The following is a 17,098-nucleotide window of genomic DNA, read 5'->3' on the forward strand; positions in this document are numbered from 1 at the left end:
CAGATGCTGGCACTAAAAGGCCGCACACTGATTCCTGCTTACAAGCAAGAATTAAAGCAGGAAGCACCATGCTAAGCTACAGGACTGTTTTGCTAGCACAGACTGGAATATGGTCCAGGATTCGTCCAATGACATTGACATTCTGTAAATTGATGTGGCTCTGTGCAAATTCACGGGATGTTTTGGAGGCAAAGCCATATGTAAACTGAGGTTGTAAACTGAGGTTTGGATATAAATATGAACTTTATCGAACAAAACATACATGTATTGTGTAACATGTTGTGCCGGGAGTGTCATCTGATGAAGAATATCAAAGCTTAGTGATTCATTTGATCTATATTTCTGCTTTTTGTGACAGCTCTCTTTGGTTGGAAAATGACTGTATGCTTTCTGTGACTAGTTGCTGACCTAACATAATGATATGTTCTGCTTTCGCCGAAAAGCCTTTTTGAAATCGGACACAGTGGTTGGATTAACGAGACGTTTCTTTAACTTCTCTAGGGTAGGGGAAAGCATTTGGATTTTTGGATGAAAAGCGTGCCCAAATGTAACTGCCTTCTACTCAGGCCCAGAAGATAGGATATGCATTTAATTCGTAGATTTTGATAGAAAACACTAAAGTTTCCAAAACTGTTACAATAATGTCTGAGTATAACAGAACTGATTTGGCAGGCGAAAAACTGAGAAAATCCATTCAGGAAGTAGGATTTTTGTTGTTGTTGTAGTTTTCTATTCAATGCCATTACAGTATCTATCCATTGACTTAGGACTCAAATTGCAGTTCCTATGCCTTCCACTAGATGTCAAGTCTTTAGAAATTGTTTCAGGGTTGTGTTCTGAAAAATGAGGGAGTAAGACCAGTCTGGATGAGTGGACCCTGACGTGTCACAGAGCTTTTTCATGTGCACGACCGAGAGAGTGCCTTTCTTGTCTACCTTTTATATTGACGACGTTATTGTCCGGTTGAAATATTATAGATTATTTAGGCTAAAAACAACCTGAGGATTGAATATAAACATCGTTTGACATGTTTCTATGAACTTTACAGATACAATTTTGATTTTTTTGTCTGCCTGTTTTCGGATATAAAGAGACACTTTATCGAACAAAAGGAACATTTATTGAATAAATTAATCTTCTGAGTGCAACCATATGAAGATTAAAGGTAAGTGATTAATTTTATCTCTATTTAGTTTGATTCACAAGAAGTTAATCTTTAAACCTATGGAAAAGAGTTGTATCTTTTCAGAATTTTTATAATGAGTATTTCTGTATTTGAATTTGGCGCTCTGCAATCTCACTGGATGTTGGCCAGGTGGGACACTAGCTGTTTTCTTCTGTCTTTTCCTTTTTTCTCTTTAGTTCATTCTCTTGGTGGGGGGGTTCTTGGGGGTGGGGAATGGAATTAAGTGTATTTTTATGTAATTTTTTATTCCGGGGGGGGGGGGGGGGGATCTTGGAGGGTTCGTGTTCACATTTTTTGACCTGGTGGTAGATCGGTCAAATGGCAAAAAAGGGGATGTTTTCTGACCAATTGTGTCAAGAATCTAAATGTACCTCTGACGTGACATTACTCACACTGATAGTTGATAAAGCAGTGGGCAGCCAGCAGCTTAAGAGAGTGCACCTCAAACAGGACCCTGTGAAACAGCAGGTCATGGGCCGTGGGTCTCTTCTTGGCGTCCATGCGTACACACGACTGGGTGAACTCCTGTAACAGACGAGGGAAAAGGGAGGTGCACGGAGAGTTACTGCTACCATGGGTGGAATTGGGTGGAACGTGGTGATTTTCAAATACACAGTGCATTCGGAAAAGTATTCAGACCCTTTCACTTTTTCTACATTTTGCTAAGTTACAGCCTTATTCTAAAATTGATTGAATAAACGTTTTCCCCTCATCAATCTACACACAATACCCCATAATGACAAAGCAAAAACAGGTGTTAAAAAAAAATCACATTTATAAAAACTAAAAATACCTTTACATAAGTATTCAAACCCTTTGCTCAGAGACTCAAAATTGAGCTCATGTGCATTCTGTTTCTATTGAGCATCCATGAGATGTTTCGACAACTTGATTGGAGTCCACCTGTTGTAAACTCAATGGATTGGACACGATTTGGAAAGGCACACACCTGACAGTGCATGTCAGCGCAAAAACCAAGCCATGAGGTCGAAGCAGTTGTCTGTAGAGCTCCGAGACAGGATTGTGTCAAGGCATAGGTCTGGGGAAGGGTACCAAAACATTTCTGCAGCATTGAAGATCCAAGAACACAGTAGCCTCCATCATTCTTAAATGGAAGTTTAGAACCACCAAGACTCTTCCCAGAGCTGGGCGTCCGGCCAAACGGAGCAATCGGGGGAGAAGGGCCTTGGTCAGGGAGGTGACCAAGAACCCGATGGTCACTCTGACAAAGCTGCAGAATTCCTCTGTGGAGATGGGAGAATCTTCCAGAAGGACAACCATCTCTGCAACACTCCACCAAATCAGGCCTTTATGGTAGAGTGGCCAGACAGAAGCCACTCCTCAGTAAAAAATGGCACATCACAGCCAGCTTGGAGTTTGCCAAAAGGCACCTAAATACTCGCTGACCATGAGAAACAAGATTCTCTGGTCGGATGAAACCAAGATATACTCTTTGGCCTGAATGCCAAGTGTCATGTCTGGAGGAAACCTGGCACCATCCCAACGGTGAAGCATGGTGGTGGCAGCGTCATGTCTGGAGGAAACCTGGCACCATCCCAACGGTGAAGCATGGTGGTGGCAGCGTCATGCTTTTTCAGTGGCAGGGACTGGGAGACTAGTCAGGATCGAGGGAAAGATGAACGGAGCGAAGTACAGAGAAATCCTTATTGAAAACCTGCTCCAGAGCACTCAGGACCTGGGAAGGTGATCCTTCACCCCAGTCTAACAGGACAACGACCCTAAGCACACAGCCAAGACAACGCAGGAGTGGCTTCAGGACAAGTCTCTGAATGTCCTTGAGTGGCCCAGCCAGAGTCTGGACTTGAAAAGGATCTAACATCTCTGGAGAGACCTGACAATAGCTGTGCAGCAACGCACCCCCCTCAAACCTGACAGAGCTTGGGAGGATCTGCAGAGAAGAATGGGAGAAACTCCAAATACATGTGTGCCAAGCTTGTGTCATACCCAAAAGGACTTGAGGCTGTAATCGCTGCCAAAGGTGCGTCAACAAAGTCCTGAGTAAAGGGTCTGAATACTTATGTAAATTATATTTCTGTTTCTTATTTTTAATAAATTAGAAGAAAAAAATCTAAATCTGTTTTTGCTTGGTCATTGTGTGTAGATTGACGGGAAAACCCCCCCAATTTAAATCAATTTTAGAATAAGGCTTTCCGAATGCACTATACTATGTGTAATATATACAGTGGGGCAAAAAAGTATTTAGTCAGCCACCAATTGTGCAAGTTCTCCCACTTAAAAAGATGAGAGGCCTGTCATTTTAATCATAGGTACACTTCAACTATGACAGACAAAATGAGAAGAAAAAAAATCCAGAAAATCACATTGTAGGACTTTTAATGAATTTATTTGCAAATGGAAAATAAGTAATAATATCACTAAAGTTCTGTCCAGCAACAGAGATGTATTGGCTGTTCAGATGTGTAAGGAGGAGACTCGGCATAGGAGAAAGGATTAAATACCAGTACTTGTGTGTATATGTCTTTGTCTGTTCAGCTGTCTGACCCTTTGGGTGAATAAACTTTGTTTGAGCTTTAATAAAATCATACGTGAGTTTTTACAGAGGAACTGGGTAATTAGAAGGAACTGGGTATTTAGAAGGAACTGGGTATTTAGAAGGAACTGGGTCATTAGAAGGAACTGGGTCATTAGAAGGAACTGGGTCATTAGAAGGAACTGGGTCATTAGAAGGAACTGGGTATTTAGAAGGAGCTGGGTATTTAGAAGGAGCTGGGTATTTAGAAGGAACTGGGTAATTAGAAGGAACTGGGTCATTAGAAGGAACTGGGTCATTAGAAGGAACTGGGTCATTAGAAGGAACTGGGTCATTAGAAGGAACTGGGTATTTAGAAGGAGCTGGGTATTTAGAAGGAGCTGGGTATTTAGAAGGAACTGGGTATTTAGAAGGAACTGGGTAATTAGAAGGAACTGGGTAATTAGAAGGAACTGGGTCATTAGAAGGAACTGGGTCATTAGAAGGAACTGGGTCATTAGAAGGAACTGGGTATTTAGAAGGAACTGGGTATTTAGAAGGAACTGGGTCATTAGAAGGAACTGGGTCATTAGAAGGAACTGGGTCATTAGAAGGAACTGGGTATTTAGAAGGAGCTGGGTATTTAGAAGGAGCTGGGTATTTAGAAGGAACTGGGTATTTAGAAGGAACTGGGTAATTAGAAGGAACTGGGTAATTAGAAGGAACTGGGTCATTAGAAGGAACTGGGTCATTAGAAGGAACTGGGTCATTAGAAGGAACTGGGTATTTAGAAGGAACTGGGTATTTAGAAGGAACTGGGTATTTAGAAGGAACTGGGTCATTAGAAGGAACTGGGTATTTAGAAGGAACTGGGTATTTAGAAGGAACTGGGTATTTAGAAGGAACTGGGTATTTAGAAGGAACTGGGTCATTAGAAGGAACTGGGTCATTAGAAGGAACTGGGTATTTAGAAGGAGCTGGGTATTTAGAAGGAACTGGGTATTTAGAAGGAACTGGGTATTTAGAAGGAACTGGGTATTTAGAAGGAACTGGGTAATTAGAAGGAACTGGGTAATTAGAAGGAACTGGGTATTTAGAAGGAGCTAGGTATTTAGAAGGAACTGGGTAATTAGAAGGAACTGGGTAATTAGAAGGAACTGGGTATTTAGAAGGAGCTGGGTATTTAGAAGGAGCTGAGTATTTAGAAGGAACTGGGTAATTAGAAGGAACTGGGTAATTAGAAGGAACTGGGTATTTAGAAGGAGCTGGGTATTTAGAAGGAGCTGGGTATTTAGAAGGAACTGGGTATTTAGAAGGAACTGGGTATTTAGAAGGAGCCATAGCCTCTGGTGATTGAAAGAAAGATGGCGTGTAACGTTACATATAGCATTACGGCTGCTGACATCTTTCCTACAATGTGCTTATATAAAAACGACCTGTCATCTTTCACCGAGTTACTACAATCACTTGGTAGGAAGGAAGAAATGTGTCATGGGAATTAGAGAGAACCGTGGCTTTCAGTGACTGACGAAGATGACACATCGACAGTTTGACTCAATGTATTATAGTATTGTAGCAGCTGCCAACTTTCCTTCACACATTTACCACTACAGTACCATTAATCCCTAGGAGATGTATAATTGGAGATTCTAATATTCCATCATTATTGGTTATTAGTCCCAATTTTCCCAGAATGCATTACGGCAGTGTGTCTTCTTAAATTTACTTTTGAGATAATGCTGGCATCCTGGCGGAAGCAAACCATTTTTACCGAGGCTGTTGTGCGCGTTCAAATGCTGAAATAAGTGAGCGTTGCAAGGTGGAAGAGAATATACCAGCTAATGTAGCACTAACCCAGCAGGTCAAATTTGGCACATGGCACCTTAATGATGTTTTCTGGTTGAGATGACGTCATTATTGTTTTTTATCTGGTCACACCGGTTGTATACGTTTTGTTAGCGTCTTTTTAGACGTGTTGTTAATTAATGTCTTTTTAACAACCAAAAAAATCCATTAACAAAAAAAAACGTCTTATTCAAGCAGTATTCAACAGTGGAGGCTTCTGAGGGGAGGGCAGCTCATAATAATGGCCGGAATGGAGTAAATGGAATGGAATCAAACACGTTGTTTTCATGTGTTTGATTCCATTATATTCACTCCATTCCAGCCATTATACTCCATTTCAGCCTTTATTAAGAGCCAACCTCCCCTCAGCAGCCTCCACTGGTATACAACCAGTATATGGTCCCATGTGGCTCAGTAGGTAGAGCATGGCGCTTGTGTAAATATGATTCATATGTAAATATGAAGTCATAAAATAACTCATATGAAAAGCAACCAGGTTTTGCCCTGTGGGAAATGCCTAACTTTAGGCACGCCAGGTATGCCCACTACTCCTGTGCAACTTGCCTTTATGAGTGGGTCCTCTAAAGACTGGGCGGCGTTGGTTATAGCTTCTTTGGATACCACAGTGTCCCCGTTGGCCTGGATCTCCAACACTGCCATCTAAAGTTGGGGAGGACAAAAACAAAAATGTGCTGGGTCGTGTTAATTAGGACAACAACGGTAAAACAGAAAGCTAAATGGGCGGGTCTTATTATCATGACCAAGGCTAGATTGTCCCTCCCTCTTTCAGTCTGTTTTCTTCCGTTTGGTACCTAATGAACACGACCCTTATTTTGCATTTGTGATTAATATTATGCGTCAGTAGGCAAAAAAAAAAGAGTTCAGGTAAAACATCAGAATGTTTTTTCCTGTTTCGTGTCTATTGAACATAGCATAGATATGGGTTTCAATTAACATCTGTGACATACACTATATATACACACACACACACACACAAAATGTGGACACCCCTCAAATTTGTGGATTCAGCTATTTCAGCCACAACCGTTGCTGACAGGTGTATAAAATCGAGCACACAGCCATGCAATCTCCATGGTTAAACATTGGCAGTAGAATGGCCTTACGGAAGAGCTCAGTGACTTTCAACGTGGCACCGCCATAGGAGCTTGTTGTCCTGACACCACACTGCCAGCTCTCTGACCTCCTTGCTATAGGCTGTCTCAACATTGTCGGTGATCAGGCATACCACTGTTGTGTCGCCAGCAAACTTGATGGCGTTGGAGTCGTGCATGGCCACACAGTTGTGGGTGAACAGGGAGTACAGGAGGGGAATCAGGACGCACCCCTGAGTGGCCCCCATGTTGAGGATCAGCGTTGCAGATGTGTTGTTGCCTACTTTTACCACCTGGGGGCAGCCCGTCAGGAAGTCCCGGATCCAGTTGCAGAGGGAGGCGTTTAGTCCCAGCGTCCTGAGCTTAATGATTAGCTTTGTGGGCACTATGATGTTGACGCTGAGCTGTAGTCATTGAAAAGCATTCTCACATAGGTGTTCCTTTTATCCAGATGGGAAAGGGCAGTGTGAAGTGCAATTGAGATTGCGTCATCTGTGGATCTCTTGGGGCGGTATGCAAATTGCAGTGGGTCTAGGATTTCTGGGATGATGGTGTTAACATGAGCCATTCCAAGCACTTCATGGCTACAGACGTGAGTGCTACAGAGCGTTAGTCATTTAGGCAGGATACCTTCGCTTTCTTGGACACAGGGACTACGGTGGTCTGCTTGAAACATAGGTTTTACAGACTCAGTCAGGGAGAGGTTGAAAATGTCAGTGAAGACACTTGCCAGTTGATCCACCCATGCTCTGAAAACACGTCCTGGTAATCCGTCTGAATGTTGACCTGTTTAAAGGTCTTACATCAGCTACGGAGAGCGTGATCACACAGTTGTCTGGAACAGCTGGTGCTCTCATGCATGTTTCAGTGCTGTTTGCCTCGAAGCGAGCATAAAAAAGGCATTTAGTCCATCTGGTAGGCTCGCATCACTGGCAGCTCGCAGCTGGGTTTCCCTTTGTAGTCCGTAATCGTTTGCAAGCCCTGCCCCGTCGATGAGCGTCAGAGCCGGTATAGTAGGATCCAATCTTAGTCCTCTATTGACGCTTTGCCTGTTTGATGGTTCGTCGGAGGGCATAGTGGGACTTCTTATAAGCGTCCTGATTAGTATCCCAATCCTTGAAAGCAGTAGCTCTAGCCTTTAGCTCAGTGTAGTTGTTGCCTGTAATCCATGGCTTCTGGTTGGGATATGTACGTACGGTCACTGAGGGGACGACGTCGTCGATACACTTATTGAAGCCGGTGACTGAGGTGGTATACTCCTCAATGCCATTGGATGGATCGCAGAACATATTCCAGTCTGTGCTAACAAAACAGTCCTGTAGTATAGCATCTGCATCATCTGACCACTTCCGTATTGAGCGAATCACTGGTACTTCCTGCTTTAGTTTTTGCTCGTATGCCTGAATCAGGAGGATATAATTATGGTCAGATTTTCCAAATGGAGGGCGAGGGAGAGCTTTGTTGGTGTCTGTGTGAGGAGTAAAAGGTGGTCTAGAGTTTTTTCCCCCTCTGGTTGCACATGTGACATGCTGGTAGAAATTAGGTAAAACAGATTTAAGTTTGCCTGCATTAATCCCTGGCCACTAGGAGCACCACTTCTGGATGAGCATTTTTCTGTTTGCTTATTGCCTTATACAGCTGCTTGAGTGCAGTCTTAGTGCCAGCGTCAGTTTGTGGTGGTAAATAGACGGCTACAAAAATACATTACAATTTCTAATCGGCTGTGGTAAGAAGCGCGGCATCTTTCTCAGGGCGCGGCATCTTTCTCAGAGCGCGGCATCTTTCTCAGGACGCGGCGTGGCCTCTTTCTCAGGGCGCGGCATCTTTCTCAGAGAGCGGCATCTTTCTCAGAGAGCGGCATCTTTCTCAGGACGCGGCATCTTTCTCAGGGTGCGGCATCTTTCTCAGGGTGCGGCGCGGCCTCTTTCTCAGGACGCGGCCTCTTTCTCAGGACGCGGCCTCTTTCTCAGGGCGCGGCCTCTTTCTCAGGGCGCGGCCTCTTTCTCAGGGCGCGGCCTCTTTCTCAGGGCGCGGCCTCTTTCTCAGGGCGCGGCCTCTTTCTCAGGGCGCGGCCTCTTTCTCAGGGCGCGGCCTCTTTCTCAGGGCGCGGCCTCTTTCTCAGGGCGCGGCCTCTTTCTCAGGGCGCGGCCTCTTTCTCAGGACGCGGCATCTTTCCCAGGGTGCGGCATCTTTCTCAGGACGCGACGCGGCATCTTTCTCAGGAAGATATGTAAGTCCCCGCAGCAATGTTCCAACATCTAGTGGAAAGCCTTCCCAGAAGAGTGGAAGCTGTTATAGCAGCAAAAGCAAGACCCAACTCCATAAATGCCCGCGATTTTAGAATGAGATGTTTGATGACGAGCAGGTGTCCACATACTTTTGGTCATGTAGTGTATCTAAAGGGTATTTGGTTGTTTATTATTGGAACACTGCAAGAGAAAGTGTTTTGTGTCGGCGTAGAGTGAAGTTCACCCTAGACGCTGATCCTAAATCTGTACCCAGGGGGAAACTTCACCCCGAGTTGTTTTGTCTTACCTCCAGGGTACATATGCCAAAGGCGAAGATGTCAATAGAGCAAACATCCTCAGCCACTAAAGCAGAATAGTGTAGGAGAGAGACAGACAGAGACAGACACAGAGCATGTGAGACAGAGACAAGGGGAGAAGGAAAGAGAAAAGGTTATTTAGAGACCCCTTTGTCTGAATTACACACATTTGAAGACAGCTCAATGTACACTACACACACACTAGGTACAAAACAAAGCATATCAAATATGACATATCAAATCAAGCTATATTTTTATATAGCACATTTCAGACATGGAATCCAACACAATGCCCTTCACAGGAAAAAATAAAGGTAAATATTTACTACACAAGCATAGATGATGAAAAAAAATCAAATAATACGAACTGAACGACTAAAAAGTACCCTAAGGAAAAGCAAAGCTAAAGAGGTGTGTTTTCTTTTAAATATGTCCACAGTTTCAGCCCCCCTCAGGTTCTCTGGCAGGGGGCTGGGGGCATAGTAACTAAAGGCTGCCTCTCCATGCCTCTTGTTCCCCTCAGGTTCTCTGGCAGAGGGCTGGGGGCATAGTAACTAAAGGCTGCCTCTCCATGCCTCTTGTTCCCCTCAGGTTCTCTGGCAGAGGGCTGGGGGCATAGTAACTAAAGGCTGCCTCTCCATGCCTCTTGTTCCCCTCAGGTTCTCTGGCAGAGGGCTGGGGGCATAGTAACTAAAGGCTGCCTCTCCATGCCTCTTGTTCCCCTCAGGTTCTCTGGCAGAGGGCTGGGGGCATAGTAACTAAAGGCTGCCTCTCCATGCCTTTTGGTCCCAGGCTTTGGGATAGTTCAAAGGCCATTGACAGAGGACCGGAGGGACCTAGTGGGAACATAACTTAAAAGCATGTCTGACATGTGCTGGGGTGCACAATGGTGGATTGATTTAAAATCCAATATAAGAATCTTAAAATGTATTCTAAAACTCACAGGCAGTCAGTGCAGAGACCTTAAAACCGGTGTAATGTGTGCTCTCCGTCTGGTCTTGGTCAGTACCCACGCTGCAGTATTCTGTATGTTTTGCAGGTGACCAATGGCATTCTTGGGTAGACCAGACAGGAGAGCATTACAGTAGTAGTCAAGCCTGCTTGTAATAAAAGCATGGATGAGTCTCTATCAGCCTGAGAGAAACAGATGCACATTGGCAATGTTCCTCAGGTGGTAAAAAGCTGTCAAAAATCCTAAATTGTGATTAGAAATTTAGCTCAGAATGTAAAATACCATCTTTCTTGCCCATGAATTATAATGTGTGGCTAGATTCTCCCTCTGTGCTTTGGCTCCAACAATAAGTACCTCGGTCTTGTCTTAATTTAGCTGGAGGAAGTTGTGAGCCACCCAATTATTTACAATCACCAATACAGCCTAATCATTTATCCATGGAGCTAAAATCCTCTGGTGACACAGAAATGTAAAGTTGTGTTACATATGCGTAGCAGTGAAAATCAATGCTGTGCTTTCTGATAACGCTGCCAAGAGTTAACATATATTAACTGAACAGCACCGGACTCAGTACCGGAAATAGAACCTTGTGGAATGTATTTTCTCTGAGTGTTGTTCACCAAGGGTGACAAACCCCCCCCAGTTCTAAACGAATTTAGAGCTGGACTGGAGAGGCCAACACACGTCTCCACAGTCTGCCCAGAAGGACATCATGGTCAACAGTGTCGAATGCAGCACTTAAATCTAAGAGTACAAGGACAGAGAGCTGTTTGGCGTCTGATGGCTCTAAAAGATAATTGACCACTTTAACTAAGGCGGTCTCTGTGCTGTGGTGGGCATGAAAACTAGATGGGAATTGTAAACTTTTTTTTTTTACATTGACACTGCTGTTTGAACACCAAATTCTCCAGATGTTTGCTTAATAATGGAAGGTTGGAGATTGGCTGAAAATTGCTAAGAGCGTTAGAATCTATACTGAACAAAAATTTTAAAACGCGACATGAAAGTTTTTATCCAGGCTGTATCACAACCGGCCGTGATTGGGAGTCCCATAGGAGTGGCGCACATTTGGCCCAGTGTTGTCCGGGTTTGGCCGTTGTAGGCCGCCAAAGTAAATAAGATGTTTTCTTAACTGACTTGCCTAGTTAAATAAAAGTTAAATAAAAAAAAATTAAGTGTTGGTCCCATGTTTCATGAGCTGAAATAAAAGATCCCAGAAATGTTCCTTGCACTCAAAAAGCTTATTTCTCAAATTGTGCACATTAATTTCCATCCCTGTTAGTAAGCATTTCTCCTTTGTCAAGATAATCCATACACCTAACAGGTGTGGCATTTCAAGAAGCTGATTAAACAGCATGATTGTTACACAGGTGAACCTTGTGCTGGGGAAAATAAAAGGACCTCACAACACCACAGATGTCGCAAGTTGAGGGAGCAATCAATTGGCATGTTGACTGCAGGAATGTCCAACAGAGTTATGGCCAGAGAATGTTAATTTCTCTACCATAAGCCGCCTCCAATGTTGTTTTAGAGAATTTGACAGTTTGGCAGGCCTTACAATCGCAGACCACGTGTAACGACACTAGCCTGGGACCTTCACATCCGGCTTCTTACCTTCTTGTAACTAGGGGGCAGTATTTTCATGTTTGGAAAAATAACGTTCCCAGAGTAAACAGGCTATTTTGTCAGGACCAGATGCTAGAATATGCATATAATTGACAGCTTAGGATAGAAAACACTAAAGTTTCCAAAACTGTAAAAATATTGTCTGTGAGTATAACAGAACTGATATTGCAGGCGAAAGCCTGAGAAAAATCCAACCCGGAAGTGACTCATGTTTTGAAAGCTCTGCGTTCCGATGCCTGTGAGATCGACTGAGACCAGTCACCCAGACAGCTGATGAAACTGAGGAGTATATCCGTCTGTAATAAAGCCCTTTTGTGGGGAAAAACTCATTCGGATTGGCTGGTTCTGGCTCCCAAGTGGGTGGGCCTATGCTCTCCCAGGCCCAACCATGGCTGTGCCCCATGTCTAATCCATAGATTAGGGCCTAATTCATTTATTTCAATTGACCGATTTCCTTATATGAAGTGTAACTCAATAAAATCGTTGAAATTGTTGAATGTTGGGCTAATATTTTGGTTCAGTACAGATTACTTTTCTTCAGAACGGTTTTTAACATAGGCACTCTCCCCACTGCACTAAAAACTGCTATGAACAGAGAGTGGTTAACAATAGCTTGCATTTCTTCAGATACACTATTAAAAACTGTTTTGAAGGTGTTGAGGATAGGATCGAGGCTTAAGTTGTGATATCACTTTCCTGAGCATGTCTGTGTCAACCAGGGGAAATAAATCCATAGTGCCTTCTCATCAGGTCTTGCTTTACTGATAACCAACATTAGGCTGGGTATCTTCTCTCTGAAATATGCTGCAAACTCATTTAGATGTGGAGGAAAGGTCACATAGGTTTGCAGGTGTAGGATTTATCAGGCCATCAATGGTGGAGAAGAGCACTCACAAATTACTCTGATTAATAGTGATCATGTTAGAAAAATTAGCCCGTCTGGCATTCATAATTGCCTTGTTAAATATGTCAAGTTGCTCTCTCAGAATATCACAATGGACCTGCACCTGCCTTTCTCCACTTCCGCTCTGCCTTTCTGCAATTTCTCTTTCATTTATTATTTCTCACTCCAAGGGGCTCTCCCTTTGGATGTGGCCTTTTTCAACTTTACTGGAGCTATGGCATCAATGGTTGCCCTTAATTTGCTATTAAAGTTAACTAAATTATCATAAGAGAAAGGCAGAATAGGTGGTGGAGTATTGTTCATGCACACGAGCCAAAATAAGAGCTACATCAAATGCATGGGGAGTAGATGGAGTTAAAGGGAGAGTAAAAAAGATGGGAGATAGACACTTACAGCCGTATTCAGGAGCAAAATAGTGCTGGTTCGTTTCATCATCCCGATGATGCTGCACATTTCCGTAGATCGCCTCTGGGAAAACTAAGAAAGGGACAAACAGACCAGAGTAAAAAAATAAGTCTCCATCTCATTCACACTCTCAAAAACAGATTATATTCACAATTACTCTTCAACAGGTTATCTAAAAAAACAGAGGTTTTTTTGACCAAGTGAATGGCAGTCTTGAGAACATAAACCACAACAGAACTTAGTTCCTAAATTAGTAGTTGGATTGTAGACTAGAAGGGGGGAAAACAAACAACAGTGACAAATAGGATTCTTACCATTGACAAACAGCCTATGCCACACTGTAAACAAAACAGAAAGACACTGAGAATTCAAACAAATGATCATGTCCCAAAGAGGAAAAACTGGGGAAAAGTTAGGTATTTATTCAATTATATACAGTACCAGTCAAAAGTTTGGACACACCTACTCATTCAAGGGTTTTTCTTAGTTTTTTTTTACAACATAGAATAAAAGTAAAGACATCAAAACTATGAAATAATCTAGTAACCAAAAAATAAAGTGTTAAACAAGTCAAATTATATTTTTATAAGATTCTTCAAAGTATCCAGCCACCCTTTGCCTTGATGACAGCTTTGCACACTCTTGGCATTCTCTAAACCAGCTTCATGAGGTAGTCACCTGGAATGCATTTCAATTAGTTAGTTTGTGGAATATCTTTCTTTCTTAATGTATTTGAGCCAATCAGTTGTGTTGTGACAAGGTAGGGGTGGTATACAGAAGACAGAACAATTTGGTAAAACACCAAGTCCATATTATGGCAAGAACATTTTAAATAAACAGAGAAAGAACAGCTCAAATAAGTAAAGACAAACGACAGTCCATCAATACTTTACTTCAGGAACTTTGAAAGTTTCTTCAAATGCAGTCGCAAAAATCAACAAGCAACCTGTTGAAACTGGCTCTCATGGGGACTGACCACAGGAAAGAAGTTACCCAGAGTTACCTCTGCTGCAGAGGATAAGTTCATTAGTTGCCAGCTTCAGAAATTGCAGCCCAAATACCAAATAAATGCTTCAGAGTTCAAGACACATTTCACCATCAACTGTTTAGAGGAGACTTTTCGAACTGCTACAAAGAAACTACTACCAAAAGGACAAGAAACAGGAGCAATGGACAGACTGGTGGAAATCTGTCCTTTGGTCTGATGAGCCAAAGGGTGGCTACTTTGAAGAATCGAAAATATATTTTGATTTGTTGAACACTTTTTTGGGATACTACATGATTCCATGTGTTATTTTATAGTTTTGATGTCTTCACTATTATTCTACAATGTAGAAACTAGTAAAAAGAAAAGAAAGACCCTTGAATGAGTAGGTATCCAAACTTTTGACTGGTACTGTAATCCCCATTCAACTTAATAGAATGTGATATCACTGTAGGTCTGTTAGAGGGGTACATCAGTAACAGCAGTGTCTTATTACCATTGTTCTTTGTTTTTTGGTGATTAGATAAACACCCGCGTTGTAATTTTCCAATCTTTTCCCTGCAAATGTCCACTTGTGCACTACCTCTGACGGTTTTAAAAGCATAGCATTTCCTATGATTTAAATCCAACTAGCGTCAGGGAAAACGGTGGAGTACTGGTACTCTCTTCCCCCCCCTCCTTGCCCTGTAGACCACATACCCGAGCCGATCTTGATGAGTCCGTTGTGCTGGATAAAGATGGTGTCACACGTCAAGTTACCATGGACTATGGGCGGGTGGCAGGAATGCAGATAACTAAGGATATAAATTCGCATTCATATTAAAAAAAGCGAACCTTTTTGGTGCGTGTGATTTCTGTCCTGTGTTAAAATCAAATGTCAGTAATATATTATGTCTTGTCATGTGCTCTGTATAATCTACTTCATAAATCTTCTACAGGAGAAGCAGTTTCACATCGTTCAGCTTGATGTTAAAGTTGCTTATTTATAGTAGTTAAATATAATACAATTTAAGAAACATGGCAGTCAGGCAGTTAAACATGCTGGTTTAAAGTACTTAAGTTTAATTGATTTATTTTATTATAAGTACTTTAAGTACTACTTAAGTATTTTAAGTATTTTTACTTAAGTAGTTTCAGGTATCTATCTGTACTTTACCTTTGATATTTTTTACTACTTTTACTTCACTACATTCCTGAGGAAAATAATGTACTTTTTTACTCCATACAATTTCCCTTTGAATGCTTAGCTGGACAGGAAAATGGTCTAATTCACTCACTTAAAGAGAAAATCCCTGGTCATCCCTACGGCATCTGATCTGGTGGACTCACTAAATAAATGTTTTGTTTGAAAATTATGTATGAGTGTTGGAGTGTGCCCCTGGCTAACAGTACATTTTAAAAACACATCTGGTTTGCTTAATAAGGAATTTGAAATGATTTACACTTAAGTATATTTAAAACCAAATACTTTTTAAATTTAAAAAAAAAACTTAAGTAGGATTTTACTGGGTGACTTTCACTTTTGAGTCATTTTCTATTAAGGTGTCTTTACTTTTACTCAAGCATGTACTTTTTCCAACACTATCATTTAGATATATCACTGAATAAATAGAGTTCACACAAAATATACAAAACCAATATTCTATCACTGTCATCTGAATTGTAGTTGAACTTTTGGTTAAAATTTTTAAAAAAAGTCTACGTCATTTTAACTAGATTTGAACCACAATTTGACTAGAAGATTTCTAGAGTTGGTTTATTTCAAGCAAAATTCACATTTGTTGACAGGTTGAATGGTGCCGGGTTTCTTACCTCAGAGCTGACAGAATCTGAGTGCACCATCGCTTCCATGCCTAAAAACCGACCACACGCAAAGCAGAGAAACAGTTTTACCGAATGACTTAAATAGATACATAAACAGTGGCCGTCTACAAAATCTTACACCATCTGGATAGGTGTTTAACCTACTGGTGCAATCTGATGCCCTGCTGCAGAGCATTTGAATCTGTTAGTATGTGCAGCGCGACTGCTTTGCGGGTGGTCTGGAATCCGTCCAGAGACAAACACAGGATAAGTGACTACGAGAAACGTTCTAAATCCTATATGTTGTGGTAGTTTTAAAGCCAAACACTAGATGGCGCTATTCCCAGTTGAGGTTTGATGAAGGAGGAGGAAGACGAGTGGGAATGGACCATAGAGATGATAGATCTGACAGCATGAGTAACGCCATTCAGGCTACCCATAGGAATTACCCACCCACTTGACTACTTTAAAATGGTGGAAGCCCTCAGCCTTTTGGTCATTAGGGGCCTCTATCATTCTCTATGGAATGGACTCACCTTGACATTCATGGTCTTGTGGTTTTTCTTTGTTTTCTTTAAGAACTGCTTTAGACTGCCTGATGACATGTACTCTGTGATGAAGATCACCTGAGTTCGGAGATAGACATGGAGATATAATGAATGGAAGGGGGAGGGGCATCAGTGTTCTTGGAAAAACTTGTTTATCCGAAAAGGTGTAAAATTATATATCCATATACTATAGTCATTGAAATTCACAAGCCGTTTTGAATGGACTTAAAAAAAAAAGGAGGGTAATTACTTCTCCCAGATGCTGACAGTTTGTTCCTGTGTACAGTATGTACTGGTTACCTGTGTGTGTGTGTGTGTGTGTGTGTGTGAGAGAGACCAAGGTCATGTGTGCTCATGTCCCTCACCCTCGCCCGACTCTCCCTGGTGTCCAGCCAGTACTTATGGAACTTGACAATGTTGGGGTGATCGACATGCATCAGGCTCTCAAACATCTCCCTCATTCGATCCTGCAAGACAAACAACCATGAAGACCCACACTTCTGAAATGGTTTTACTATCTTTATTTAACTAGGCGAGTTAAATAAAGTTAAATAACACATTCTTATTTACAATGATGGCTTTGGAACAGTGGGTTAACTGCCCTGTTCAGAATGACAAACTTCTTGTCAGCTCGGGGATTTGATCGCACAACCTTCCGGTTACTGGTCCAATGCTCTAACCACTTGGCTACCTGCC

The 17,098-nt window shown here is 42.1% G+C and overlaps 1 protein-coding gene across 2 annotated transcripts in view; it reads right to left on the reverse strand.

Moving 5' to 3' along the window:
* LOC109872036 (nuclear receptor-binding protein 2) overlaps positions 1–17,098 on the reverse strand; it is a 63,169-nt gene that overhangs the window by 13,091 nt on the left and 32,980 nt on the right. The window contains exons 3-11 of one of the 2 annotated variants that reach the window (XM_020463119.2): positions 16,768–16,869; positions 16,391–16,480; positions 15,864–15,904; positions 14,751–14,845; positions 13,381–13,404; positions 13,055–13,138; positions 9,170–9,225; positions 6,087–6,182; positions 1,579–1,711 (exon numbers count right to left, since the gene is read on the reverse strand). In XM_020463119.2, coding sequence (XP_020318708.1) covers positions 1,579–1,711; positions 6,087–6,182; positions 9,170–9,225; positions 13,055–13,138; positions 13,381–13,404; positions 14,751–14,845; positions 15,864–15,904; positions 16,391–16,480; positions 16,768–16,869 — 721 coding nt within the window. The remainder of the gene's footprint in view (positions 1–1,578; positions 1,712–6,086; positions 6,183–9,169; positions 9,226–13,054; positions 13,139–13,380; positions 13,405–14,750; positions 14,846–15,863; positions 15,905–16,390; positions 16,481–16,767; positions 16,870–17,098) is intronic. The other variant, XM_031806456.1, reaches the window with a different exon arrangement.

This window comes from Oncorhynchus kisutch, linkage group LG27 (genome assembly GCF_002021735.2).
Source record: "Oncorhynchus kisutch isolate 150728-3 linkage group LG27, Okis_V2, whole genome shotgun sequence".
Taxonomy (NCBI): domain Eukaryota; kingdom Metazoa; phylum Chordata; class Actinopteri; order Salmoniformes; family Salmonidae; genus Oncorhynchus; species Oncorhynchus kisutch.